Source organism: Brassica napus, chromosome A9, assembly GCF_020379485.1.
Source record: "Brassica napus cultivar Da-Ae chromosome A9, Da-Ae, whole genome shotgun sequence".
Lineage (NCBI taxonomy): Eukaryota > Viridiplantae > Streptophyta > Magnoliopsida > Brassicales > Brassicaceae > Brassica > Brassica napus.
In genome coordinates, this window is record NC_063442.1 from 3,520,464 (window position 1) to 3,547,259 (window position 26,796).

The 26,796-nt window shown below is 32.1% G+C and overlaps 5 protein-coding genes across 5 annotated transcripts; 4 read left to right on the forward strand and 1 right to left on the reverse strand.

Moving 5' to 3' along the window:
• Positions 1-1,523: 1,523 nt before the first annotated feature.
• Positions 1,524-5,066, forward strand: LOC106365890 (probable glycosyltransferase At5g03795). The gene is made up of 5 exons (XM_013805403.3): positions 1,524-1,797; positions 2,398-3,108; positions 3,187-3,317; positions 3,397-3,745; positions 4,314-5,066. Exons 2-5 carry the CDS (start codon positions 2,407-2,409, stop codon positions 4,980-4,982), a joined length of 1,851 nt encoding a protein of 616 aa, XP_013660857.2. The 5' UTR covers positions 1,524-1,797; positions 2,398-2,406; the 3' UTR covers positions 4,983-5,066.
• An 8,445-nt stretch (positions 5,067-13,511) lies between these two features.
• Positions 13,512-14,675, forward strand: LOC106364026 (ethylene-responsive transcription factor TINY). The gene has a single exon (XM_013803673.3). The coding sequence runs from the start codon at positions 13,763-13,765 to the stop codon at positions 14,414-14,416; it is 654 nt and encodes a 217-aa protein (XP_013659127.2). The 5' UTR covers positions 13,512-13,762; the 3' UTR covers positions 14,417-14,675.
• A 4,566-nt stretch (positions 14,676-19,241) lies between these two features.
• Positions 19,242-21,852, forward strand: LOC106365891 (protein tesmin/TSO1-like CXC 7). The gene is made up of 6 exons (XM_048739400.1): positions 19,242-19,768; positions 19,862-19,969; positions 20,051-20,228; positions 20,598-20,974; positions 21,048-21,454; positions 21,545-21,852. The coding sequence occupies exons 1-6, from the start codon at positions 19,467-19,469 to the stop codon at positions 21,631-21,633; spliced, it is 1,461 nt and encodes a 486-aa protein (XP_048595357.1). The 5' UTR covers positions 19,242-19,466; the 3' UTR covers positions 21,634-21,852.
• An 840-nt stretch (positions 21,853-22,692) lies between these two features.
• Positions 22,693-25,091, forward strand: LOC106365892 (putative hydrolase YtaP). The gene is made up of 12 exons (XM_048739401.1): positions 22,693-22,895; positions 23,144-23,214; positions 23,313-23,393; positions 23,473-23,601; positions 23,696-23,782; positions 23,863-23,916; positions 23,990-24,080; positions 24,164-24,234; positions 24,352-24,421; positions 24,484-24,536; positions 24,613-24,804; positions 24,888-25,091. The coding sequence occupies exons 1-12, from the start codon at positions 22,817-22,819 to the stop codon at positions 24,993-24,995; spliced, it is 1,086 nt and encodes a 361-aa protein (XP_048595358.1). The 5' UTR covers positions 22,693-22,816; the 3' UTR covers positions 24,996-25,091.
• On the reverse strand, positions 24,967-26,324 carry LOC106365893 (protein PEROXIN-4-like). The gene is made up of 6 exons (XM_013805406.3): positions 26,207-26,324; positions 25,923-25,962; positions 25,704-25,823; positions 25,486-25,614; positions 25,278-25,407; positions 24,967-25,209 (listed from the first exon to the last, which is right to left on the reverse strand). The coding sequence occupies exons 2-6, from the start codon at positions 25,926-25,928 to the stop codon at positions 25,121-25,123; spliced, it is 474 nt and encodes a 157-aa protein (XP_013660860.1). The 5' UTR covers positions 25,929-25,962; positions 26,207-26,324; the 3' UTR covers positions 24,967-25,120.
• Positions 26,325-26,796: the final 472 nt, after the last annotated feature.

Sequence of the window (26,796 nt, forward strand, 5' to 3'; positions counted from 1 at the left end):
TTGTAATTTAAAGTCGTTTTAAAAAATTCAAAATATAACATATAAGAAAAAATATAACATATAAGAAAAAATATAACATATAAGAAAAATATAACATATAAGGTGTCTCCATTTTTGTACTTTAAAGCCGTTTAAAAAAAATATAACATATAATGTTTCCTCATTTTTGTAATTTAAAGTCATTTTAAAAAATTCAAAATATAAGATATAAGAAAAAATCTATTTATTTTTATTATATGGTTAATGTGATTGTTTAATTTTTTAAATAATATAAAATTAAACAAAAATGAAGAAGGATGCAAAAATTGTTATCAAATCTTTATTATTCATAATCATTAATTGCATTATATATGTAAATCATATTAGGTAATCCGTAGCTTTTATTTAAGGAAAGAATATATACTTCTTATATTTTATGTTAATATAATGTTCTATAGTGTTATATAATTATGGAAAAACGGGACAACTTTAGATTGAACTATACTTTATATTAGGTGCTCTAGAATTCTTAGAAAATAGATTTAGAAGGCATTTAGATGTGCCACATAAGCAAGGAGTCTTTTTTAATTAATACAAAATTGAGGTTACATCTTTTCAAATGCTTCTCAATTAATATATAGGGGATATTATCAACAGTTTTTATATATTTGATCATTTTATTTATATATATATATAATATTTTTTGTTATTATTGTATAATTTTTTTCCGATTGACCGAATCAATTTTTATTAAAAATTATGGAACTAAACTATAATTAATATATCATTGAACATATTTGACAATAAACAAATTACAATTTTTTTTCACCGAACACATTTTTTTAAAAAAGTGATCAGTACTGTTTTCACAGTTAAATTATTTTGACATTTATCTTCCATATGGTTTTGAAAGGTTTCATATCAACCATTGAATTGATACATGACATTTTAATGGTTTTAGTCGTATGTTTAAGGAAAACCTACATTTTTGTAATTTAAACTCAATTTAAAAAATTTAAAATATAACATATCAGAAAAATATAACATATAAGGTTTCTTCATTTTTGTAATTTAAAGTCGTTTTAAAAATTTAAAATATAAAATATATGGTTTCCTCATTTTTTTAATTTAAAAGCATTTTAAAAAATTCAAAATATAACATATAAGAAAAAAAAATATTTTTATTATATGGTTAATATTATTGTTTAATTTTTTTAATAATATAAAATTAAACAAAAATGAAGAAGGATGCAAAAATTATTATCAAATCTTTATCATTCATAGTCATTAATTGTCATATATCTGTTAATCATATTAGATAATTCTGTAGCTTTTATTTAAGGAAATAATACATGCTTCTTATATTTTGGATTAATATAATGATTTATAGTAATTGGATTTGGACCAATATTTTTTTCAATTGATTTCTAAGCTGACATGTAAGCCAAATTGACATCCTAATTAAATGATATCTAAATATGATTTTTTTTAATTAGTACAAATCTAAGGCTGCAACTTTTTTAATGATCTTTAGTTCATATATATATGGGATAATGAAGTTCATATATATGGGATAATGGGTTTTGATTCCGAAGGATCTATTGGGGTTTCTCGTAAACAGCGAAACAGGACAGTTATATAGACACGTAAGGAAGAAAATCCGACAAGAATCAATTTTCTCGTGATACTTTCTTTTTCCATCTCTTTCGTTCTCGTTTGTGACCAGAAGGCGATCAAACTCAATCATCAGAACTCCATATGCCTCTCTTGATATTTTTTTGACTTCCTATCGACTTCTCCACTTTGTCAATTGTTCAGGTTCTCTCTCTCTCTCTCTCTCTCTCTCTCTCTCTCTCTCTCTCTCTCTCTCTCTCTCTCTCTCTCTCTCTCTCTCTCTGTTTTATGTATATATATGTTCATGGTGAGGCAGAGCATAAGGTTATTTGACAATCAGTATGTATCTTCTTTATCATATTGCATGCATTGATTTTCATGGTGAGATAAAAAGCCAATGTAATGATTCGGATGATAGTTCAGGGGAAATTATTACATGCACTTAACTTTCTAGTTTTTTCTCAGTAAATTGCGTCTTTTGAGCTCTGAAATTTACAAAAAAAAAAAATTCTTCTTAAATCACATCCGCTAAATGGGTCAAGACGTTGACCGTATCAGAATCGAAAATGATATTATTATTTTATTTTTGTCAACCAAAAATCATATTACTAATTCTTAGAGATTAATACTTTTGAGTGACACGACTTTAATATTGCAATATAAACTGCTTCAAGTTAGCTCTGTAATTCACAAGTTTCTAACTGAAATGAGTCAAAACCGGTTTAATGCATTGACCATATTAGATTGATTCTTATGATTCGTTTATCATAAGTATTGAAACTTTTGAGTGTGACTGGTAAACAGGGCCTGAGGATGAGTTATGTATTTCCATGGCTATGGAAGGTAGAAAGCAGACGGCTTCTATGGCTATTGGGACTCACATTTGCTCTCATTGTCACCTTCCAATACGTCGAGCTACCATACTCTATCTCCTCTCTCTTCTCTTCCACCAAGATGCCCGTTTCAAGAAACTCAACTTCACTTATAGGAGACCGTAAGCATCATAATTATCATAACTTGCCTCCACCAATGGTACCGAGCTTCTCCCAAAATAATGCTACTTTGGTAGATGATTCTGACAAAGAAGTTGAGGTTGATAAGATATTTGACAAAGAAGCTGCATTCCAGCCTTCATTACCTACTTCAAATTGGTCCCCAGTAAAGGAAAACGCAACCGCCCCTGCCGCTAGTGTAGAGGCACCAGCTGCATTACCTGGTTTAAGACCGTCTCCGGTTAAGGATAACGCAACAGTACATTTGCCTAGTGCGAAGGCCCCAGCTGCTTTACCTGGTTTAAACCACTCTCCTTTAAAGCAAAACGCTACACTACCTACAACTAGCAAAGTACATGACAAGAATTCAACTAAAGAAGATGTTGGTGATGCTTCTCCTGTTGTGAGATTTGTACCTGACATAAAGGAGAACGCAAAAACGACTGATTCAGGAGTGATGTCCATATATGAGATGAGCAAGCAGCTGCGTCGAAACCGTATTTCTAATAATCGTCTTGCGAAGGTACACCATGATCTTGTTATGATACTTTCTTACTTAAGATGTAGCATTAGTATTATAACATGTTTTTTTTATCTTCAGAAACCAAAATGGGTTACTAAACCTGACCTAGAGCTTTTACAAGCAAAACATGAGATTGAGAATGCACCAATTGATGACAAAGATCCTATCCTCTACGCTCCTCTTTATCACAATGTTTCCATCTTCAAACGGTGAGTCGTTATGTTTTTCTTAAAGTTGCACCAAAGCACATATACTGATACTGACTTGAGCTTATATGGAATTCATCAGGAGCTATGAGATGATGGAGAAGATGTTGAAGGTTTATGTATACAAAGAAGGAGATAAACCTATAATGCACACTCCAAGACTCGGAGGGATATATTCATCCGAAGGCTGGTTCATGAAACTTATTGAATCTAACAACAAATATGTCACAAAGGACGCTACAAAAGCTCATCTTTTCTACTTACCATTCAGTTCCCAGATGCTCGAGGAGACACTATATGTAAAGGACTCACATAGTCACCGCAACCTCATTAAGTATCTCAAAGGTTATATTGACTTCATTTCCATAAAATATCCTTTTTGGAATCGAACTTCTGGAGCTGATCATTTCCTTGCCGCCTGCCATGACTGGGTAACGTCTCCACCTTGACATGAGAATGTTTTTAGAAATTTCTGATATATCTATTGAGTTATATAGATGCAATCTTTGAGACCATTTTCTGAAAACATAACGTTTTTTTGTTACCTTACTCTATGTAAGCTATAAATATGTGAGTTTTGAGAAACATATATTTTTTTTTTTGAACACCGAGGAACAGAATTAGTATATGGTCTTTTGACACTTTATCTATGTGAGGTTGTAAAGGCTGTGGATCACTGAGATCATTGTCTGATAAATATATGTCTTGTGACATTATGCTATGGAGTTGTAATTAAGCTTTGAGATCCTTTTTCAGATTAATATATGGTATTTTGTGACATTTTTCTATGTGAAGTTATGAAGGTTGGATCATTGAGATCATTTTTCTGACGAATGCATGTCGTTTATAACATTTTTGTGGCATTGTAAATATGTGAGATTTGAGATCATTTTTAGAATATTATATGGTGTTTTGTGACATTTCGATATGTGAGATTTTAACGGTTGGATCATTGAGATCATTTACTAATAAATGTATGTTGTTTTGTTACATTTTCAGGCTCCATCGGAGACGAGGAAGCATTTTTCTAACAGTATAAGGGCGTTGTGCAACTCAGATGTTAAAGAAGGCTTTGTCTTTGGAAAGGACACATCTCTACCCGAGACATACGTTAGAGATCCCAAAAAACCACTAAGTAACATCGGTGGCAAGTCTGCGTCCAAAAGGCCAACACTAGCTTTCTTTGCTGGACAACCCGATCACGGGTACGTTAGGCCAATACTACTCTCTTACTGGGCTAACAACAAAGATCCTGACTTGAAAATATTTGGGAAGCTTCCAAGGTCTAAAGGAAACAAGAACTATCGTCAGTTCATGAAGACGAGCAAGTATTGTATTTGCGCTAAAGGGTATGAAGTGAACAGTCCTAGGGTGGTGGAGGCTATTTTCTATGATTGTGTTCCAGTCATCATATCTGATAACTTTGTGCCACCTTTCTTCGAGGCTTTGAAGTGGGAGTCGTTTGCGGTTTTTGTGTTGGAGAAAGATATACCCAACTTGAAGAAGATTTTGATGTCTATATCGGAACGTAGGTACAAGCAACTGCAGATGAGAGTGAAGAGAGTGCAGAAGCATTTTTTGTGGCATGTGAAGCCTGAGAAGTATGATATGTTTCACATGATTCTTCATTCGATTTGGTTTAACCGAGTTTTTCAAATTTCAGTTTAGAAGTTCTGTTTCAAACAATTCATTGTACATTTTTTTCAACAGATGAAATTCTTGGGAAAAGAAATCATATTCATTTTGGAATCTTTACATCTTTTGTAAACTATCTAGTAGCTACATAGTTTATATCAGTAGTATGATAGTTTTTACAAAATTACATTGATATGTGGATCCGGGCTAGACCGTCTGTGATTGAGTAGACTGAACCGGTATGAATAATTAATGATGCAGTATGTGGCTTATTACATTACATTCAGGAGCCAAGCAGAATCGCATGTGAACTGAAACTGCCATGATCAGAAAACCAATCTCAGTCTCTAGAATTTTTCTGGAGGTATCTTCCTAAAATCTCTCTTCTTTTTACGACTTATTTGTAAAGTATAACCTTCTTGGGGGTTTGACCAAAAAAAAAAACCTTCTTGGGGAAAAAAATATACAGGGCAAAGGGCAATAAATGCAGATGGTGGTGTTTGACGTGACTGGAGACATTTATCTTTATCAAATGTTTTGTCTGTCTCTTATCATTTCCAACTTTCAGTGTTTTTAACTTTTCACCTCATATACATAGAAATGTATTTTTTGTATCTGTAGACAACGCAGCATGGAAGAAAAGAGTCGACGAAACTAGGATAAGAAGTTTAGGATATATATTAAATAAATTACATGGGTTATAAATTTTATATTATATAATAGATATTTTAAAATTCACACACATCTATTAGAAAAATTTACTTCCAAAATATTAAATTAAATGATTTGAATTCATTTAAAAAAGATGTAAGGTTTACTCTAAAATTTTCACTTACCTTAAAATTAAATTATACAAGCACAAAATCTGTTAAATCATTTTACATATAAAAATTGCATTTCAATCTTACAGAAATCCGAACCTTACTGAAATTATCATTTTCCTTCGAAAAAAATCTTTGAATGGTTAAAATGTGATTTAAAGTATTCTCTAAGAATTAGAACAAAATTAAAAAAAAATTAATCAACTGTAATAAATTTAAATGTACACAAATTACAGCTTTCTTTTGCATGAATAAAATAAAGTAATAACTCGAAAGCTTTCATCAAGGAACATGAAAGCAAACCTTTCAATCCTACATTCGGAGATTAAAATCTTCATATGAACAATGAAATGTATGAAGAATTTTATAACAGTTTCACATCACATTTGCAATAATTTGTTCTAAATTGGTGAAGATAATAACAAAAAATGACATATATTTGCAAATTATTTAAAATACACCAAAATCATAAAAAAGAATTTTCACCACTCAGAGCTTATTCATATATCCAGAACACATAATACGAAAATGGACAGTTTTGCGTATAGTACTAATAAAACAATTGTTTTTCGTCGTTTATAAAGATGTAGAATTACAAGATTGTTTTGTAGAGTTTTAGTTAAATCTGTTTATATTGATAAAAAAATAATAAAGTAATAGCTGTAAAACTTAACTATACTGCAGCATGTTTTGTCTGTTCATCATTCACAACCAGTCTTAAAACTATCATTAGGAAAGTAACTGAAGAATCATATGTATAAAAAATATAATAAGCTGCTCAGTTGCGTTTCAATATTTCACATGCTGCTGCTGTCTTCCATAATCTGAAGGTTTAAAATTATTTTTACTAACGTTCAATAACAGTTGACGTACCATATGAAACTCCTTCCGTTAAAATATTCCGTTCATCAAACAATCGTTTTAGTTCTAGTCTCAGAAAGATGGTGACAAGTTCGGGCTGATTGCATTATAACAGATAAAGTAATGTCTAGACTGCTAGACATGTCGACTTAATTTGGCAACAACAAAATTGTACTATCGTTTCCAATGATCAAAACTAGATTATTGAACTGGTACATGGAATGGAATGTATATGTTATTCTTTTGCTTTTTTCAAATCATCATTGCAGACTGAAACTCAAACATTACTTTAGACGCTAAAATCAATATGATATGATGTATATACTACTATATATTGGTTATATATTGCGAAATGTGATGCTCAGTCGTTATCACTTATTTCCACAATTAACCATAGAGACATCATCATTTAACAAAAAGATACACACAGCTATCCACGTAACATTCTGAAAAGCAATTCAGTACATCGGTGGTCCAGATTTGAATAATTTCATAAAAACATAAATGAAACTGCTCATTGAATAATAATATGTCGACGATTCTGTTCTGGCCCTAACTTTAAAATCCATTGTCATATGGTTAATCACTATTGTATGTGCTTATACATTATTAACTAAGATAACGAATGAAGAAATTATTTCATCTCTTTCAAATTAAAAGCCGTTTTATTCTAAAATTTATTGTTTTTGAGACAATATGATCTCAGTCTCACTTTTATAAAAGTTAACAATAATGTAAAATACAATCAAATTCAAGAGCCAGGCTTATATTTGTTAAAAGCATAATAGATTTATGTATTTTAATTTGTGTGAAAATATTTAGTGGATAAGATTCTAATACAATAATTAAGTGAACAAAATTAATTCATTAATCCGGGAACACATTAACAATATTTAAATTAGTTTCTACGAAATAATTCTTTGATTAGAATGGTCTCTTGTTCTTCCATTTATAAACACTATATATCGACAAACAATATCATCGGTCGGTGGATTCCTGTAGAATAAATTCAACAAATTGCAATAATAGAGTTTTGTACTGCTGCATGCATACATATATATACACACGAATTTGCGTGTAATTGTATTGAGGGGTCCAAAACGACAACCAAACGCGCGTTTCGTTGACTACCTCACCTCATACGAGAGTAAAGCAACATTTTAGGGCATGTCCTACATTTCCAAATGTCTCTTGGACCACTTTTTGCCAATTAAATCATACAACTTGGGTTCTTTTTCCAATGTTTTCCCAATCTATCAGACCTTTTGCTCCCGTCGACACAAATAATGCCTTTTCTCCCTTTTCTTCTTTTTCTTCACATATCTTTTGCTTAAATCATGTTCTCATTATTATATATTTTCAGAAGTGTACCATTACAAAAGGAAAAAAATCTAACCAAAATCCAATTTAATAGCCACACCAAGGAAGTTTTAGATGTTATTAAAGGTAAATGTGACAATGATAAAACGACACATCATGACTTTAAAGAACCAAACGACAAGGATTTGCAATTTTTAGCAATGAGGTACACAACTTCATTTTGCAAATTTTAGACATTTTTCGAACCAAAACCGCGTAAGATACTTAGGTTCGGTATGCTTGCAATCGATGTTTTGTCTGATTTACATTTTAATGAACATGCATGCTTGAGTCGATAGTTAAAATTTGAGAGTTTAGAAAGTTCGGTTCCCGTGTATAGGAAGCGTTGCATGCTGGAGAGGTGGCGACGCGCTAGGTTATTCGATAATCCTTTTCATGATGACGCGTCCTTATAACGATATGTGATTTGTCTTATCTGAAGCTGAAAATTATATGTCTATTTCTCTAATCACTAATGATAATTATACGACTTAGAATGATTCGATATGATTTTCTTATTAGACGTGAAGTTTAGACTGATAGAATATGAACTTGTATTTCTTTTAGTTTAGTCTATTGGGTACCTAGCGCACGTACGACGTAACATGACTCTAATGAACTATTGAATGTATATATAAAAAACTATTGAATGTATCTAGTTTAGTTTGTTACTAGGTAATAATCCGCACACGAAATAAAATATATTATAAAATATTATTAAATAAATAAGTTTTTCAAAATTATTTTCAAAATAGTAACAAAAGTAAGTAAAATATCATTTAACGATTTAATCAAATTAAAATTGTAAAATTTTTATATTTCTCACTTAAATATAATGCATTTTCTAAAATTTTGAAAATAAAATATTTTATATTTTATATGGTATATAGTTTAATTTAAACGATATTAACTAGATATATACTTCAATATGTATATATAGTAAATGAAACTTCCTACTCATATAGTTGTATGATCATTTATTTTTTGTTATAACAAAAAGCTTTAAATCATTAATCACAAAATTTTCAGTGTAAGATTTTAATTTTTTTTAATAATTTATAGTTATTTTAAAAAATTCAAAATATAACATATATTAAAAATCTAAATGTTTTTTCATATCATTGATGTAATTGTTTAATTTATTTTAATAATATAAAGTAAATAAAATGATATAGGATAAAAAAATTGTTATCAAATCACTATTATTCAAAATTATTAAATGGCATATATTCTAATTACACCATAGCTTTTATTTGAGGAAAGAATGAAAATTATTTTGGTAAATTACTAATTAATTTTAGGCTGTGTATTATATGTTTAGATAGACTAACTTATGTAAAAAAAAATTAAGAGTCATTCTAGTAATGACATATGTCATATATCACAAGTTATAATGTTTCTCAATTAATATATAAGAGATTTTACAAATCTTCTGGTTTGGTTTGAGGGGGTTGAGAAATCATGATTTTTGAATGTTTTGTTAAATATTTAACCTAATATCGAAACATGAACGCGGTATTGAAATTTCGGAAGCTATAAATAATTTCGTAATAACTTAATGACACTTTTAAAATAATTTTGAAAACATATGTTTATGTAAATTATTTCTTGAAATTTAGAGGTTATAGAATAATTTTATTTATTTATCTATGTCTATGACCGGCTATGTATATAGAATTATAGATACTGTATGTGTGTTATAATATGATAACAAATTAGAAGGTGAAAAAAATTGAGAAATTATAATGATGTTTAGGAACTGCAGAGTTTAAGGCTTAGACACATTGCTCAACGGGAATCTCTTGGTTAGCGAGAGAGGGAGAGAGAGCGAGTTAGGAGATTACTTTTGTAGTAATCCAAACACAAGAATAGCTAGCTTGAAAAATGAATGTTTAATCACTCTTTTTACATTAGACTATATCATCCATAAATATCTAAATATCATTTCATCCGGTTCTGTCTAGAATAAGGAGAGTGAATAGCAGTTAATCAATTCTTACAATCGGAAAATTCATATTCCCTGTTTTAGTCCTTTCCTCTCACATCCACCTACCGTTATGGTTTTACCTTATTATATACGTTGACCAACTTTAGTGTTTGGTAACTATTTTGTGTTATCGATCTCTAAAAACTATCGCAAATACATTCTGATTTAAGATCGTATAATTATAAGATTTAACAGCTTTAAGTTCTCTTTTCGAAGACATAATATACTAGAAAACACTAACAAATCTGTCTAATCGCTATCTTCCACCAAATGAGTGGCGACTAACAACTTTCAGACCTCTGATTGCCGGTTGCCACAGCCATATAAATATTTAGTTTTAAATAGGAGTATTAATTTTATAATGCATGTATGCATACTGAACATGCGGTTAAGAAACGTAAAACGTCCTTCCTTGTTGCTACTTGAATTAGTATATATGTTATATTCAAAATTGTAACTAACTTCTTCTTCTTTTTTTCTCTAGAATATGTCTTTAACTTGGATGTTTATGTTAGACTAGTTCCAAAACATATAAAAGCTATATAGAATAAAATAGGCAGTTGACAATAAAGTATATAAAATATGTAGATATTATAAACAAGTTTTATGGAAAAATTGTATAAAGTTGTAATATTTGAATCATTCTCAAAGCTAACGCACCCCTGCCACGACCCACCAACAAAGTTTAGTTATTCGATTTCACATGTGTGAAAACCGGTTTATCTTGAATCATTTGTTTTTGGGTTCTGACCCTCCTTTCTATGACACCAATTAGCATAACAAGGTTTTGGTGAGTGGAGATTCTATAATTCAATATTATATGTAATTTAAATTCACATGGAGGCTACTGCTAGACACTACAATCGAACCGGCAAAATCATAAAATATCATAGTCAACCAATTTACTACAATATACTAACTATTATTTACAATTTTTATACTTAGAATATTACAATGCATTACGTTTCTAAGACTGATAAAGCTTTATATATTTTGTTTCTTTAAATAGTTCGGCGAAATGAATAAGAGATGCAAGGATCTTGACTGAAAACGTGAATGCAGAAATCTTATAAGACTTTGCAGCTTAACAATCTCGAATCTAATTTGTCAGCTTAAACTCATATGAATCGTATTTACTTATTAGAGGAACCTTATATGTATTTATATAAATACATACAAATAAATGTAGTTAATTTAATAAGTAAATTGTTTCTGTAATGACAAACATGATGATGATTGAGATCACGACCAGGATAATTGTACAGTGCATTTGAGTTTGAAAACTTAAAATAATTAAAAACAGTTGACACACCATTTTCAACAAGAAGGAGAAAATTCATAAAAATCTGATGAAACGTCACGATCATGTATTACATAATAAAAGATTTATTCAGTCGGCACTGGGCACTACAAAATAACTTATCTCTTCATATCGATGTTGTCTTGAATTCTAAAGGGAATTTTTATTTATTTATATATTAATATTTATCTGAAGAGAATCAGAAATAGAAATTTAATTGCATACTAGATCATACTCTTCTACATAATTGCATTAGTTGTTTTCTATTTTTCTTTAATTTCAAATTACAATAAAAAAACATTATGGCTTAGTAATAAATAGCATTATAGCATTACTAATAAACATGATTTCTAAATGAATAATAGATTAATGATGTATTATTTTCTAATTATATTTTAACACAAGCATAGCCTATATATAGATGCTGAAGGATGCCCTTTTCATCAGTATATATAAAATATGATTACGCTATATTTCAGTATTTGTAACATTTATCCAATTTTCAAGTGCTGAAGATTAATTTTGCTAATATGATCATTTTAGAACTATAATTAGAAATAAATGTCATCAGCTTACTAAAACTATTTTTATTTTTTATATTATAAATTTATGGATATTTTATTAAATAAAGTATTTTTGTTATTTGATAACCAAATTGTTCTACTATTCTACTGTGTGTTTTAGATTTGACCCAGACCTGCACCCACATTGATAAATCCAGCGATCCAATCAATAATTCAGTTTGGGTTTAGTGTAGAGATTTAATTATTATACATATCTTAGAACTTGGATTTTTTTTTAAAAAAAACTTAAAATGGTTCATCTGTTTTAAAAAGTTTGTTGATTTTCTAAAGTCTGTACATAAGTTACTAAATGCACAAAAAGAAAAAAAGTACGTAAGTTAGTTTTAAAAATAAAGTCAGTACGTAAGTCGCAGACAAATATTGGACCATGATTTTCCAAGGTCTAAAGATGGATTAAAACGTGTTGTAGTAAAGTAGAAAATATTTAATGCGTGAAACCTACATATATAACATCATATCATTAATGATGGCTAGAACTAACAGATTATAACTATTATGTCAAGTCTGATGACGATGTGTGATGGAAAATTTGCCAGAGCAATAATAGATTTTATGGATAATCAAAAACGCAACATGACGAACCAACTCACGATAATCAGAAAATGCAACTCGTTAACAAGTAAGCATATGAATACATTACTCTTTAAACGTTTGACAAAAGGAAAGAACTTGTAGAAACGGAGGTCGATCTCTAAATTTCATTTGTTATCAGCCAGTAAACTCATATATTCATTCGAGATTAGATCGTTTTAAACCACTCCATTCACTCGAAACTTCGTCTATCACGTTACCCTGATCTTTCGTTAGTCTTGTACTTATTCTAACTTAAGCGTCAGAAAATTATTAGGAGAACAACCTCCTCATTATGTCGTGATTCTCACCAATGCTGCAGGTTTGAATAATTTGTAGACCATGTTTAAAAAATATTAACGATATATTTAAATAAGTAACTATATAATTTTAAAAATAAATAATTTATCTATTTGGTTAACTTTTATTTTAAGATTATACACTTTAAATTTAGAAGTATAATTAAAAATTAAAAGTTTAGAATCTAATGTATATATAATTATTTCAAAAAAATTAAGAATTTTTTCTTCTACAATCAGAATGTTATTTAACAGTTTCACTTGCACATGACAAAAAATGACCTTGATTTTCATTATTAGTTAATATCATTTGTTTTAAGTCTGATAACCCTTTTAAAGTTCAAACCTATTCCAGAATACTATAAAATTAATACTACAAGTTAGCATTCAAATTTACTTTCAAATAACATAAATAATGACTAAAGTAGCAGCATGAAGATGTAAAAATATTATCATTTATCATAAATATCCTATCATCCTTAGAACACACATCTTAATTTTGCTCAATAGTAAACAAAAAAGAAACCCAAGAATAGATTACTCATAGAAGAAAAAAACAACCAAAAATATGGACTTAATTTCTGTTAAGATAATAGGATCGTATTATTTTGGAGTAAAGGCATGTATGGATTTATGTTGTTGTCATGATTAATAAAAAAAAATGTACGGGTCTTTTAAGAGCAAGCATATCGAAATCAAATTTAGCATGTGGGTCCTTTTTTCTTTTTTTCACTAAACTTAGTGAAATATTTGTCCCATATCTCCCCTATACCCACTACCACACCTCCAAAACAATTCTTGTATAAATAAGGGAGTGATCGAGAAATGTAGACAAATGCCCATTAAACTCTGCCTCTCACTTTCCTTCATTAACTCATTCCCCAAAACAACACATTTTTATCAAATTCTCAAACTTTTTTCTTTAACATCATTCCTTTTTACCACCCAAAACCTCCAATTCTAAAAACAAACAATGGTTAATTTGTTATTGGTGTCTTTGGTATAAAGCTCTTCTTACAAGAAAGATCACCAATGATAGGTTTAGAGAGTACGTCCAAGAACTCTTCGACTAACTCAGTTAGTCAAGAGAACACGAGAGAGACCAAACCGGTTAGAGATTCTGGTAAGCATCCGGTTTACAGGGGTGTCCGAAAGAGGAGCTGGGGAAAATGGGTGTCGGAGATAAGAGAGCCGAGGAAGAAATCTCGTATATGGCTCGGAACGTTTCCTTCACCGGAGATGGCGGCGCGTGCACACGACGTAGCTGCTTTGAGCATCAAAGGAACCTCCGCGACACTTAACTTTCCTGACCTCGTGGGCTCTTTCCCACGGCCAAGCTCTCTCAGCCCTCGAGACATCCAAGCCGCAGCTCTCAAAGCTGCACACATGGAGATCATTATGACGACCTCACAGTCTTCTTCTTCTTCGTCTTTAACGTCTTCTTCTTCGCTAGAGTCTCTTGTGTCTTCCTCTGCGACTGGCTCGGAGGAGCTAGAGGAGATTGTTGAGCTGCCGAGTTTAGGGTCTAGCTATGATGGTACGACTCAGCTAAGTAAAGAGTTCATTTTCTTTGACTCGGCAGACTTTTGGGTTTATCCACCACATCAGTTGTCAGAAGTTGATTATGAGATGATTCCTGGGTCATTATCACAGGATTGGGATCTTCCAGGACTGTTTAATTATTGAGTTATAATCATATAAAACATACTCTATATATGGGTACTAGTTATGATGTTTTAACTATGTTTTAGTGAACCCTTTATTTTGTGGTGGGTTTGAGTTAGGGTTATCTGTCTCTGGTCATCTTTTCTCAATGTGTGTTCGTGTGTGTGTGTGAGTGAGCTCCATATATCAATACTTGTACATAATTCTCGTTTTTTTTCTTAAGTCAGTGTTGAAATTTCTGAAAATAAATAATATTGGACTAGTAGCCAATATAAGGCCACGTACCATATGTTGAATGATGTTGAATGTTAGTTGTTGATTTGGGATTATCAATATTCCTTTTCTATAGTGGAAATATAAAACTTTTTCCGGTTAACCAAAAATTAGTCATGACCAATAGTTGTTGTTGCCTTTTTCCACTATAGTGATATATATTAAGATAACCACTACTTGAATGGTTCGGCCTTCGACTCTTATTGTATTAATCAATGCGACTTTGTACTCATTGCATTTCCTTTTGCGACCCAATGCAAAAGAATCTCCTCTTCTGTCTTTCGAGAACTAAGTGTAATATTGTAATACAAGTAGCTAGCTTGATTGGAATATTTGTGTAATAACAACTGTAATGAATGGTTCGAAATGGATTCCATTTTCTTTGTTCTTCTTTTTTCGTCACTACCTACGTCTTTTTCGTTTTGTTGTTGAAAAAAGGCTACAGACTTTAATGATTACACTGTAATTAGAGTCCGTCACTGTCCACTAATTTTTTTGAGTAGACATAATTCGAAAGAAAAATCTATTGAAGTGACTTCCCTATAATTAAGTTTAACGTAACTAATAATTGCAATATATCTGTTCATGCTCCATAAACCTAAATCTTATAACCTTTTTTGGAATTTTTATTAAAAGTTGGTATGTTTAGAACTAAAACTTGTATATAGGGAAGTCAATTACAGTGTTATTTGTATAAGCCGTAAAATGTTTGCTTAATGGTTTGTTATAGTGTTATTTGTTTCACAACCGAACTAAAATCCACATATTATTGAAAAAAACATTAGTTGATAAATCTAACTTTTGTGAATATTTTGAGTTCCTTTTTACAAAGTAAGTAGTATGTTTGAAACTATGCTATTTTTCTCCTATCATAGTCATGCAAACACTACAGAAAACAAACTAAGCGAACAATGAAAACTATAATGTAATTGAGTAATAACCTTTGAAAAACAGAATGAACTTTTTGGACAAACTTTTAATTAAAAATTAACTTAACCTTTTTTCTTGCTTGCCATTTCAAGGATTCTCTCAATAATTGTCTTTGTGAAAGATATTGGATAGTGGAGGCCAATATAGTAAGGAAAGTATATACTATGTGCAAAACCATAATTTAATAGTATGTTTAGTCCCGACAATACAATATTTAATTGTTAGCTTTACCAAAGAAGTTATAAAAAGCTGCCATTTTGATTGTTTGGAGATTTTGTAATCAACGTCCAGGTAATAATAATTGATTAAAAGAATAACTACTTTAGCATAATGCAACATTCAGAGCCGTTTATTTGTATTGGTGGTTTAGTTTTTTTTTTTTTTTTTTAACTATGATTTATCAGGTATTCCAGCCATCTTTTAATACATTTATAATTTTTTTTTTCATCAATACATTTATAACTACATATGATTTCTTGTATAATTTTATATAAATCGTTCAGTATCAATATATATATATATATATATATATATACACGTACTCAATATTATATTCAACGTAAAATGTGTATTAGAGGAATCTCCTATGACTCATATTCGGATGTGCAGTATCTTGATCAGTCTTGAAAGCTTACCGTCATATATCAGGTTTGGTTATTATAAAGAACATACGTATAGTCTTTTATGCTTGCATTGGAAATATGGTGAATTGGTGATCCCACTTAGCAGGTTTCTAGTCCGTTATGCATTCTAACATCTCTTACTATTATCTAATGTAAAATCTAAGATGTTAAGCCATGTTTTTCAATTAATTATCATTAATTTGGTTTAACATACCGGTCATCGATCTCAGATAGACCCTAAAAACTTTCAAAGTAAATGCATACATGCAAAATCCCATATGATTTAAGAGAAAAATAAATCGAGATAAATTATGGATTATTGGGATGATTTAAAATTTAACGGTCCACCCTTAACTCCAAGGAGAGGATCATTTTAAGAAATACTATAACGAGGAATAGAAATGGTCAATGACATTTTGGAAAATAAAGTTGTTCAATACTCAATATCAAGAAACAATTCATGCATCTTTTTTATGTCAACCATGAATAAATTCGTGCATCTATTATTGCAGAGTGGCAAACTAAAAGTTATTACATTTACTTAGAATATTTTAAATTCGAAATGACATTGCAACGGTCGTTGTTGATATAATGGCACAGTAGCATCATTATAATATAATATACATACATAAAATATATTATTATTATTATATTTTCATGATGAATCTGTGAAAAATGAAATTGGTCAATTCAGGCTTACAATTATATTTTCATGATGAGTCTGTGAAAAATGAAATTGATCAATTTAGGCTTACTTCCATTGTGTCAACACATCGTTGATTAATTTCTCTGTATCCATTGGCAAAAAAGTATCATTTATATCCTTCGGAAAAATGAATTTACTTCTGCCTTTAATTTTTATGCATGCTCCTGTATATATATATATACATCATTATATACATTTTTCAACAATAATACATCATTATGTTTATAGCACTAAAACAAGTAATACAAAACCAACGGCCGGCTTCTTATAACACTTTTAACATGATAAAACGGTTTCAAAAAGTCAAAAGCCAAAATTATAGTCTTTTGACAAAAAAGTTAACTGGATAAGAAAACCAATAAGTGGAGCCACTAAACTCGTCACTAAGCTCGTCTGTCTTAGTGAATTAAGTACAAAAGTTAAAAGTAAATGCGACTTACGCTCATTTTCTAATGTTTCGTCATGTTTACGTGCTTACGTCGACATCATTTTTCATTTAACACTTGTAGTGATAGAAACAAGACAAAAAATGAGGAATCATCACCTCGAATACCATTTCATTGACACATACGAAATGCACAAATGAGACTATAGGCAAGAGTCAGTTCACTAGGAAAAATACAAGTTATATCTTCCCCACTTGTACCTTGGTACATGTTTCCTCTTTTGTTATGTTCATATCATATTACAACTCTCGACGTGATGTGAGTAATATGAGACATCAAATGTACAAAAAGTCTTGTAAAGAACAAAGAACAAGAGGAGCGAGCGAATCTTACTTTTGATTTTCTCCGATAACAAAAAAGGTAAAGAGGGATAATGTGTACAGGGCTAACTTTGAGATTTTTTTTTCTTGCGCCAATTAGTACATAATCAATATATATATATAATCAATTTGAAAGTCTAAGACCATCATTAACCCTAATCTCTTAACTAGGGTTTTTAGCTTCCATTAAGAGATCGTCTTTAATTTTTCTTAGATATTAAATAAGAAAAGTTAAGAGCCGTCTCTTAAATAAAAGATATAAGAATCGTTTCTTAGTTGAAAAGTGTAAAAAAAATAAAAAAAATGTTAAATCATAAATTAAAAACCCCGAGTAAGAGACTAGGGTTAATGATACCAGCACACGCAGCGGAGATATGTAAAGCAGTACCAGAACAAAAGAAAATGATAAATACAAGTAGGAGAGAAGTAGTGAAAATAATTTCTTAGTAAAGAAATTTTGATACTTTTCTACTGTACCAATTCTGCGCTTGTCTCACTTCTACTGGTTTAGCTATCTAATAGCTATTAAAATTAATTATTATCACCATATTAAAATAAAGTAATAGTATAAAATTCTTAAGGTACTCTTTTAGGGCATCTCCAATCTCACTATATTTTTTCCTCTAAAATAGAGTTTAGAGTAAAAATAGTCTAATGATACTTTATTTTCGATTCTATAATAGTGTAAACCTACTTTTTACTCTATATATAGAGTAATTTTTTTACTTTTTGTTCATCGCTCTATTTTTCACTCTAAAATAGAGTATCATTGGAGCAACATCCAACTCTATTATAGAGTTACTCTATTTTAGAGAAAAATTAGAATAAACCATTGGAGATGATCTTAAAGAGACTATACGGAAATGATTCTATCATCTATACATATTTATCATTAAAATTTTGAGGATTCGAGACTAGTATTTTTTTTGTCCATGGTTAATTATGCTATTACAAAATATGAAAAATATTACAAGACGATTCTACAGCCGGTAATTCTACTTGTCTTATGAGAATTCACACCTGACTGCATCATCATGAGTCGTCTTATGAGATCCATGCCTGATAGTACTTCTTGTGCTATGCCGAAGATCTCCTGTATGTTTTTCTCCATAAATCTGCATAATTCATCTTTGTTGAGATTCAAAACCCAGACCTTCTGGTATAAAGCACTAATGAACTTTTACTTAAACCATGGACTAAAAAAGAAGCTTCCACAGACTAGTGTTTAATCTCGACCGTCCAGTGACAAAATATATTTTTAGGAGATGTGTCAATATCCATTTAAAAAAAATCTATTCAAGAAAAAAACTGAGGAACTGTTACAAAAATTAGGTTATCGACTCTTATAATATATGTTAATTTTTTTTTTTTTTTTTTTTTTTTTTGAAACACTTATAATATATGTTAATTAATGAAACTAAATCCTTCTAAAATTTTCGGCCCTCGAACCGGCTCAGGGGTGTGTCGCTTTTGATCCATGCATACAAAATTAACATTGATGTATAAATCTTATTAGATGTTGGGCTTACTATTGGGCCTTTGCATCATTAAAACGTCGGTTATAAATAAAAAAAAAACCTAAATCGTTCGATCCAAACCGTTGATAACTCCTTTTCATCTCAGCCGTTAGATTCGGTCATCAAGTTTATCAAAATTCAATTTTTTCAAAAGAGACGAAGAAGAAGCAGACGAACACAGAGGAGGAAGAAGACGAGCTCTCTAGCTGAAAGCAGCAGCGAAATCTCTCTCTCTCTCTCCATTGAATTTTTCACTATGGATAACTCCGATCAGGACTTGGGCTCTCCGCGAAACCAATTGGCGCGTCGATTGGATTTCTCCGTCTCGGCGGCGGCGGCGGAGATGGAATCTTCTCAGGGAAGTGAGAAGCATTCTCTTCTCGATTCGAATTCTTCTCGGGAAGATCATAAAGAAGAAGACTTGCTGCCTCCTCCGCCTCCGTCTGGTTCCGAGGAGCAAGTGCTGAAACCGCCGGTTAGATCGGAACTCACCACGCCGCCGCAGAGACCTCCTCCGCTTAATGGGTTTGATCATAAGTCCGCCAAGTGTCGAGTGAGGTATAAAAGTTTTCAACTTTGATTAGTTGGGGGAAAAAGATCGTGCGTTGTAGTTAGTTAGGTTTTTTTTTTTTTTTTTGATTGTGTATGCAGCAAGCAAGAGCCTTTAACACCACGAGGGCACACGGAAGCTGCATCCAATGAGGGCACTCCACGTAAACAGAAGCATTGCAACTGTAAAAATTCAAAATGCTTGAAGCTGTAAGTTCTGCATTCTTCTGGATCATATAAAGCCTTTTTAATCTGTGGTGGTGGTGGTGATGAAATGTAATCTGCTTACAGGTATTGTGAGTGCTTTGCGTCGGGGTCGTATTGCAATGGTTGCAACTGTTTGAATTGTCACAACAATTTGGAGAACGAGAGCGCAAGACAAGAAGCCATCAACGGGACGTTGGAGCGTAATCCGGATGCCTTCAAGTCCAAGATTGCTGGTAGTCCTCTTGGAACCGAAGATTTGCAGGTACGATCTTGTGAAAGTTTATACACTTGAATACAGTTAGTTAGGTGATGGACTGCAAAACAAGCAGTTGATTATACATTTGAAAGGAATCAATATGATATTGGATTGAATTGATAGTTTTTTACTATTCTGTTTAAGCCAAAGAAAGTATTTAAGATTCGGATCCTCGGGTCTTGTCGGGTTTGGATCCTTCGGTTCTTACATATTAGGACCCAATAGCGTAATTTGGATTTGTTGGTCCGGGTTCGGGTCTAGTTGTCTAGGAACCGCTAAAACTCTGCTATTTTGGGTTCTTGGGGTCCGTATAAAATGCCCAGGCCTAATTTTGATATATACATTTGGTGTAACTTACCTGAAAACGACTTGTAGGAAGATGTGCGGCACCAACTACTGATTCTGGGAAAGCATAGCAAAGGATGCCACTGCAAGAAATCAGGATGCCTCAAGAAGTACTGCGAGTGTTTCCAGGCCAATGTCCTATGTTCAGAGAATTGTAGATGCCAAGATTGCAAGAACTTTGAAGGTAGCGTAGAGAGAAACACCCTTCTTCATGGACCAGAAACCTACATACAACAACAGACGGTTCACGTTAATCCTCTTGAATTAAGAAAGAGAAAGAGCAAGGAAGCTTCACATTCAGCTAGAGGTTCATCTGCGGTTACACACCTTATAAGGAATGGTGACACTTCTCTATTTTCAGTTCCTAACAACAGGGAGGTATCTGGATCTACCGCATGTTCTTACAGGTTGGTGATATCAACTCCTTCCTTTGTATGATACCGTCTTAAGGATTTATCTGACTGTCTACTTCTTCTATAGGTCTTCTCTGTCAAATACTATCCAGCCGCGTCATGTGAAAGACCTATGTGCGCTTTTGGTCACTAAATCTTTGGATGTAGCAAATAAAAGGAGGAAGAGTGAGAAAGACCCTTCACTTGATCCAGCACTGAGAGATGCTAATGAGACTAATGACTCTCCAGATTGTGTGCTTGACTCTACTAGAATGGACGAGAAGCCTTTATCTCCAGCAACACGTGCATTGATGTGTGATGATGAGGATGTGATCATATCAGAGAAAGAGACATCTGCCGCCCGAGTGAAAACAAGCCAAGAGAAAGAAGAAGACGCAGACACAAGCTCGGAGAGTTTCGTAGAACAAGAAAGACAGATCTTGTCGAGCTTCAGGGACTTTCTTATTCAGTTCTCAAACCGTGGGAACATAAAAGGTAAGCTGATTTTCGCTTGAGAGACCGTATATCCTTGGTTCATAAATTTAAAGCTAGGAGATGTGCTAATTTAAGACATTGGTTAAGCAGGAATGAATATCAAAACCAAGACAAATCAGAGTAGAAAGGAACCACCAGAAGATGAAGAGCAAAGGAATCAGAACTCAGGTTTAGGGTAATGCTTAGGAAACGTCTCTGACAAAAACTTTAGCGTCTTAACTCTTTTTAACATGTGACCATCTACATTGTTTTAAAAGCATCTATAGGAAGATCAGATTAGATTAATTATTGGGACTGTTAGATTAGTGCTAACTGCAAGGTACTAAGTTTCATACATTGGCGTGAAGATTTTGAGTAACTAGTGTCTGCTTGAATAAAATTGTTACCTAATTTGAAAATTTCAAGTACAAACACAACGGAACCAGATGGAAAATCCATAATGTTTTAAATTAATTATTGGTAACAGAAAATGTTATTTAATTTTCTTTATATTACCAGCCATTTGATCTATCAAGAAGTTTGTTGTAAAAAGAACTAAGATGCTTTTTTTTGGGTTTTTTTAAATATCAAGAATTTGAAAGTGTGAATGTTGGTGTATCAGTATATAACTGATGATTATAAATTGATTATGATAGCAATCTGACAAAGAAAGATTTAAATACATCGACCTTTCACATAGCCAGCAAGAAACGCATTACATTTAACTTTAGGTGGTTTATGAAAAGTGGTTGAATACCTTTTTAATGTTCGTTATGAGCAGAGCAATTGGCATACTTACGAAGGAGTTCGTTATGACTTATGAGGAGAGCATTTGGCATACTTGAGAAGGTTTCTGAACCGAATCCGATCTTAAAATTAGTTTTAGTAAAACCTGAATGGAACTTATGAGTATATAGTATCAAAAAATCTAAATCAACCAAAATCTGAATCAACAGAACCAAATTCGAACATAATACTAAATGCCTACCTAGTTTTTCACTTGTTCACAAGAGTTTGATTTGTCTTTTCAACTAATAAAGTATCAAAGGACATCGAACTATTACTATTAGTACTCTTTATCATCTCTTTTTCTCTCCATCATTCTTTTAAAAAAAAAAATCAGAAAGAAACTATGTATCCAACAAAGAGATGTGACATAGCTAACAAGGACAAAAATGTCACGATAAAAACTAAGTGGGTTGAATAAACAAAACAAAATGTAGTTTGAGTTCACCAAACACACGCCATTAAGAGATAACCAACAATTCCAGCAGCATTAAATAAGCAGGTGGCACAAATTGTTCTGCACGTGCATGCCGTTGACATCAAAAACATCGTATCAAAACACAATACGGAATCTGTTTCTCGCCGATCACCAGAGCGATGGAAACGCCGACTAACGAAGCCGTTGACTTTCGATCGGAGTTTCTCCGTGTTCTTCGTAGTCGACGATCACCAGAAGGTTTCTTTCTTGATGATTTTATCATTTTTATTTATGCTACTCAGTCAAACATTTCTACTTAATTACTTCTCTCTGTTTTAGCCATAATAAAATGGTTCTGATAAATGTAATGTTCATTCACAGTCTCATAATCACTGAATATATTCCTTAACTATTCGATTAACCCGAAAGAAATCTGGATAGAGTTTGATTTTAATATTTTTTTATTTTTAATGTGTTTGCATGTTTATTATTGGGAACATTTTCAGTTCCATTGGTAGCTGAATGTTCAAAGCCAGTGGAAGATCCTGTGTTTCAAAATGATGTTCCATCTACTGAAGTGAGATATTGCATCCTTTTTTCTAAAGATCTTTATATTAATTCTCAATTTTTTTCTAAGTTGAACTGTTTTTTGTTGTTGTTTCATTACCAAACCAGGCACTAGAATCTTGTCCAAAGGAAAACATTAATGACTTGAAAGAGGTGCTTAAAGAGGAAAACCTTCACTTGCACACTGAGGTAGTTTTTTTCTTATTACGCTTCTCTTTTTTGTATGTCTCCAAAAGAATTCAAAGTGTTGTTTGTGTAATGGAATAAGGCTGCAGAGCAAGGTAGATTGCCTTTGCTTATCTTAAGCTTGAAAGAGAAGAGTGAAGAAAGAAGACCAGCGATTGTGTTTATGCATGGCACCAACACAAACAAAGAGTGGTTAAGGCCATGGCTTGAAGTAAAATAAAAACATCTTAGCTTATAATTTTCATTTCTCCTAAATATCAATAGGTTCTTCTGTTGATCACAACTTGGTTGCTTTTCTTCTTAAGGCATATGCTTCACGTGGATATGTAGCCATTGGTTTAGACTCTCGCTACCATGGGGAAAGAGCTCACAGCAAAACTGCCTATAGAGATGTAAAATCATTAACTATTGATCTTTCCTTTAGTGTTTTGAGTTCTGACTTATAGTGGTTTTGGTGTAAATCTCAATGCAGGCTCTTATTTCATCTTGGAAAAATGGAGACACAATGCCTTTTATCTTTGATACTGTAAAAACACTGCCTCTACTTTAGATTGTAAGACTTTATTATCGCATTTATCGATCTTTTCTTTGTTTTTCAGGTGTGGGATCTGATCAAACTAGCTGAACATCTTACTCAAAGAGAAGATATAGACCCAAAAAGGATAGGAATCACCGGTATATCTCTAGGAGGTCAGCCATAGAACAAACTGAGTTCTAGAATGTGTAGCTTTGTTAATATATACCAACTTTGTTTAATGAGAAAGCAAATACAGGGATGCATGCTTGGTTTGCTGCTGCAGCTGACACTCGCTATTCTGTGACTGTACCTTTAATCGGTGTTCAGGTGAAATTACCATCCTTAGCAACATAGCAACTACAAGACCAGTAACTGACTTGTATGAGGATGGTTTCCTTGTTCAAGAAGACTATTCAAGTTAATGAAATGTTGAATGTTGAGCAGGGTTTTAGATGGGCAATAGAGAATGATGAGTGGGAAGCAAGAGTCAACAGTATAAAGCCTTTATTTGAAGGTCAAACTTTTTGAATAAACACAAAATATGAATCAAGATTCTAATTCCTTTAATGGTTACAGAAGCAAGGATTGATATGGGAAAGAGCGAAATAGACAAAGAAGTGGTTGAGAAGGTAAAGAAAGCATGACAGTGACTATGAGCTAACTCAAGATGATTGGTTTGTGATTGTATCTATTGACTCTCAACAGGTTTGGAACAGAATAGCTCCTGGCTTAGCCTCTCAGTTTGATTCTCCTTACTCGTTACCAGTGACTGCTCCACGGCCTCTTTACCTCCTTAACGGCGCCAAGGATCCTCGCTGTCCTCTTGGTGGACTAGTTGTTCCTTTAGAAAAATCTCAAAAGGCTTATGAGGAAACTGCTTCTCCTGGAAACTTCAAGGTACACCCATCACTGATCTAAATCATATAGTTCTAATGCAAACTTATCTGAAAAGGCTTTTGGTGTTTGGTGTGAGAGATCAGTTTGTAGCAGAAGATGGAGTTGGACACGAAGTAACAAGCTTTATGATCAAAGAAACATCAGATTGGTTTGACAAGTTCCTTAAACAAGGAAGCGTTACTTCTTATTAAAACTGTAATACAATAATTGTAAACCAATAAACTCATGTTCAATAAGAAGGAAACATCTCCTTTGTAACCTTACATGTGAATCTTTTTATAATGTAAGCAAAAGAAAAAGCAAGAGAGGATCATCATCATCCTTTCTTAGGCATGGCCGCGAGGCGCGTGTACATGCGTGCCATTGAATTGAACCCTCTCACATCCCCAGATCTTAGTAGGTTTCCTTTATTAGCAGAAAGATCAAATCAGATTCGAAGTTAACAGCACTTTAACTCAGTACAAGAGCACTACCTGAGTCACAGTTAAGAGGACTGTCCGCCTCAGGATGAGCCATCAAAGCTATGATGGCTCTACACACAGACTGAAGCGTCCACGCAGGGCTCCACGCGTTCTTCAATATGTCAAGACATATCTCCCCTGTCTACACAACACAAAACATTACAAAAACACTCTTTGAGAGACTCATTCATTCATTCACATATCAATGTGTTCCTCTTACCTTGAAATGCACATTGGGATGGAATATTTTAGTCAAGAACCGAACTTGAGGAGGCTGCAGAGGATAATTTTCAGGAACAGCAAACGCAAGCTGGAACACTCCGCCTTCATAAGGAGTCTCTGATGGTCCCTAACCTCACACAAAAAAAAACCAAAGACCTATTAAAAAAAAAAAAAAAAAAACTAAACCAAAGCTTTGATCTTGTTTCAAGACAATACCTTGATAAGTGCAGTCCATTTGAATATGTTGGTCTCGTCACAGACTAATTGAATATCAGGATCAGCTACTTTCTCTCGTTGAACCTCTTTGTACTCCTTGAACAGTCTCGCTCGTGATTGCTAATTACAATAAAAGCCCCCGAGATTTTTCATTACACAACAATGGTCCCGACATCAACATAGCTTGGTAATAATAAGAACAAAAAAAAAGGTGAAAACCTGCATCTCTGATTGATGCTCTGCTGCACAAATTCGCCAACTACAAAATCAGATTGATCAATGAAACATTGTAAAGATTAGATTTTTCAGCTAAACCCATCACAGGAGCCATGGAATTAGAGATTCTAGTTGACTGGAATCAAGATCCGGAAATGATTTCGATTCTAATCTTAGGTGAAGTATCTTCTACAAGAACGGAGAGGCTTAAGCTTATCAATCTATTTACTTTGAGATCAAATGGAGTAGACAACGAGTTATAGAAAGGAATACAAATGAAGCTTTACCTGGAAGAAAGAGACGGAGAGAGGAAGATAACGCAGAAGAAACAACGAAGAAGTATGAAAGCTTCGATGGTTAGGACAAATATATACCGGTCTACTTTAATTCGGTTTGGGTTGAGATTTAAAGTTTTTGGATTTTTGGTTTAAATGATTTCAATTATATATATATAGCAATTCTCTCGGATAGTACTTTTTAAAAATTTTATCATAAAAATAGCCTTAAAAATAAAATGATCAAGACAGCTTTTTTTTATTTTAACTTTTTTTAAATTTAATATTGTTTTTCCAAAACCTCACCTCTTAACTCTAAACTTAGATTAGTTAACTATTGAATATAAATACATATTTACTTTTTAATAAAACATTTTTTGGTCATTTTTATATATTCAAATCCGTATCAATTATTTATATTTCATATATTTATTTCGTAAACTAGTTTAAAATTTGAGTCAAAATCTTTGAATTTTTTCATGTTATTCAAAATTTTTGGTTATTTGGTAAATTCGATTAACATTTTGGATATTGTTAACTATTTTATTAAAAAAAATTGGATTCTTTTTTTACAATTTGAATCAGATAAGTTTAACTACCAA

Coding starts and splice junctions, on each gene's coding strand:
- LOC106365890 (XM_013805403.3), top strand. CDS start 2,407: ATGAGTTATGTATTTCCATGGCTATGGAAGGTAGAAAGCAGACGGCTT. Junction 3,318..3,396: donor AATGTTTCCATCTTCAAACG/GTGAGTCGTTAT, acceptor GGAATTCATCAG/GAGCTATGAGATGATGGAGA. Junction 3,746..4,313: donor TTGCCGCCTGCCATGACTGG/GTAACGTCTCCA, acceptor TTACATTTTCAG/GCTCCATCGGAGACGAGGAA.
- LOC106364026 (XM_013803673.3), top strand. CDS start 13,763: ATGATAGGTTTAGAGAGTACGTCCAAGAACTCTTCGACTAACTCAGTT.
- LOC106365891 (XM_048739400.1), top strand. CDS start 19,467: ATGGATAACTCCGATCAGGACTTGGGCTCTCCGCGAAACCAATTGGCG. Junction 19,970..20,050: donor AATTCAAAATGCTTGAAGCT/GTAAGTTCTGCA, acceptor ATCTGCTTACAG/GTATTGTGAGTGCTTTGCGT. Junction 20,229..20,597: donor TTGGAACCGAAGATTTGCAG/GTACGATCTTGT, acceptor AACGACTTGTAG/GAAGATGTGCGGCACCAACT.
- LOC106365892 (XM_048739401.1), top strand. CDS start 22,817: ATGGAAACGCCGACTAACGAAGCCGTTGACTTTCGATCGGAGTTTCTC. Junction 23,215..23,312: donor ATGATGTTCCATCTACTGAA/GTGAGATATTGC, acceptor TTACCAAACCAG/GCACTAGAATCTTGTCCAAA. Junction 24,422..24,483: donor TATAAAGCCTTTATTTGAAG/GTCAAACTTTTT, acceptor TAATGGTTACAG/AAGCAAGGATTGATATGGGA.
- LOC106365893 (XM_013805406.3), bottom strand. Junction 25,408..25,485: donor ATCCCAATGTGCATTTCAAG/GTAAGAGGAACA, acceptor TGTGTTGTGTAG/ACAGGGGAGATATGTCTTGA. Junction 25,210..25,277: donor TCCTCTTAACTGTGACTCAG/GTAGTGCTCTTG, acceptor CTGCTAATAAAG/GAAACCTACTAAGATCTGGG.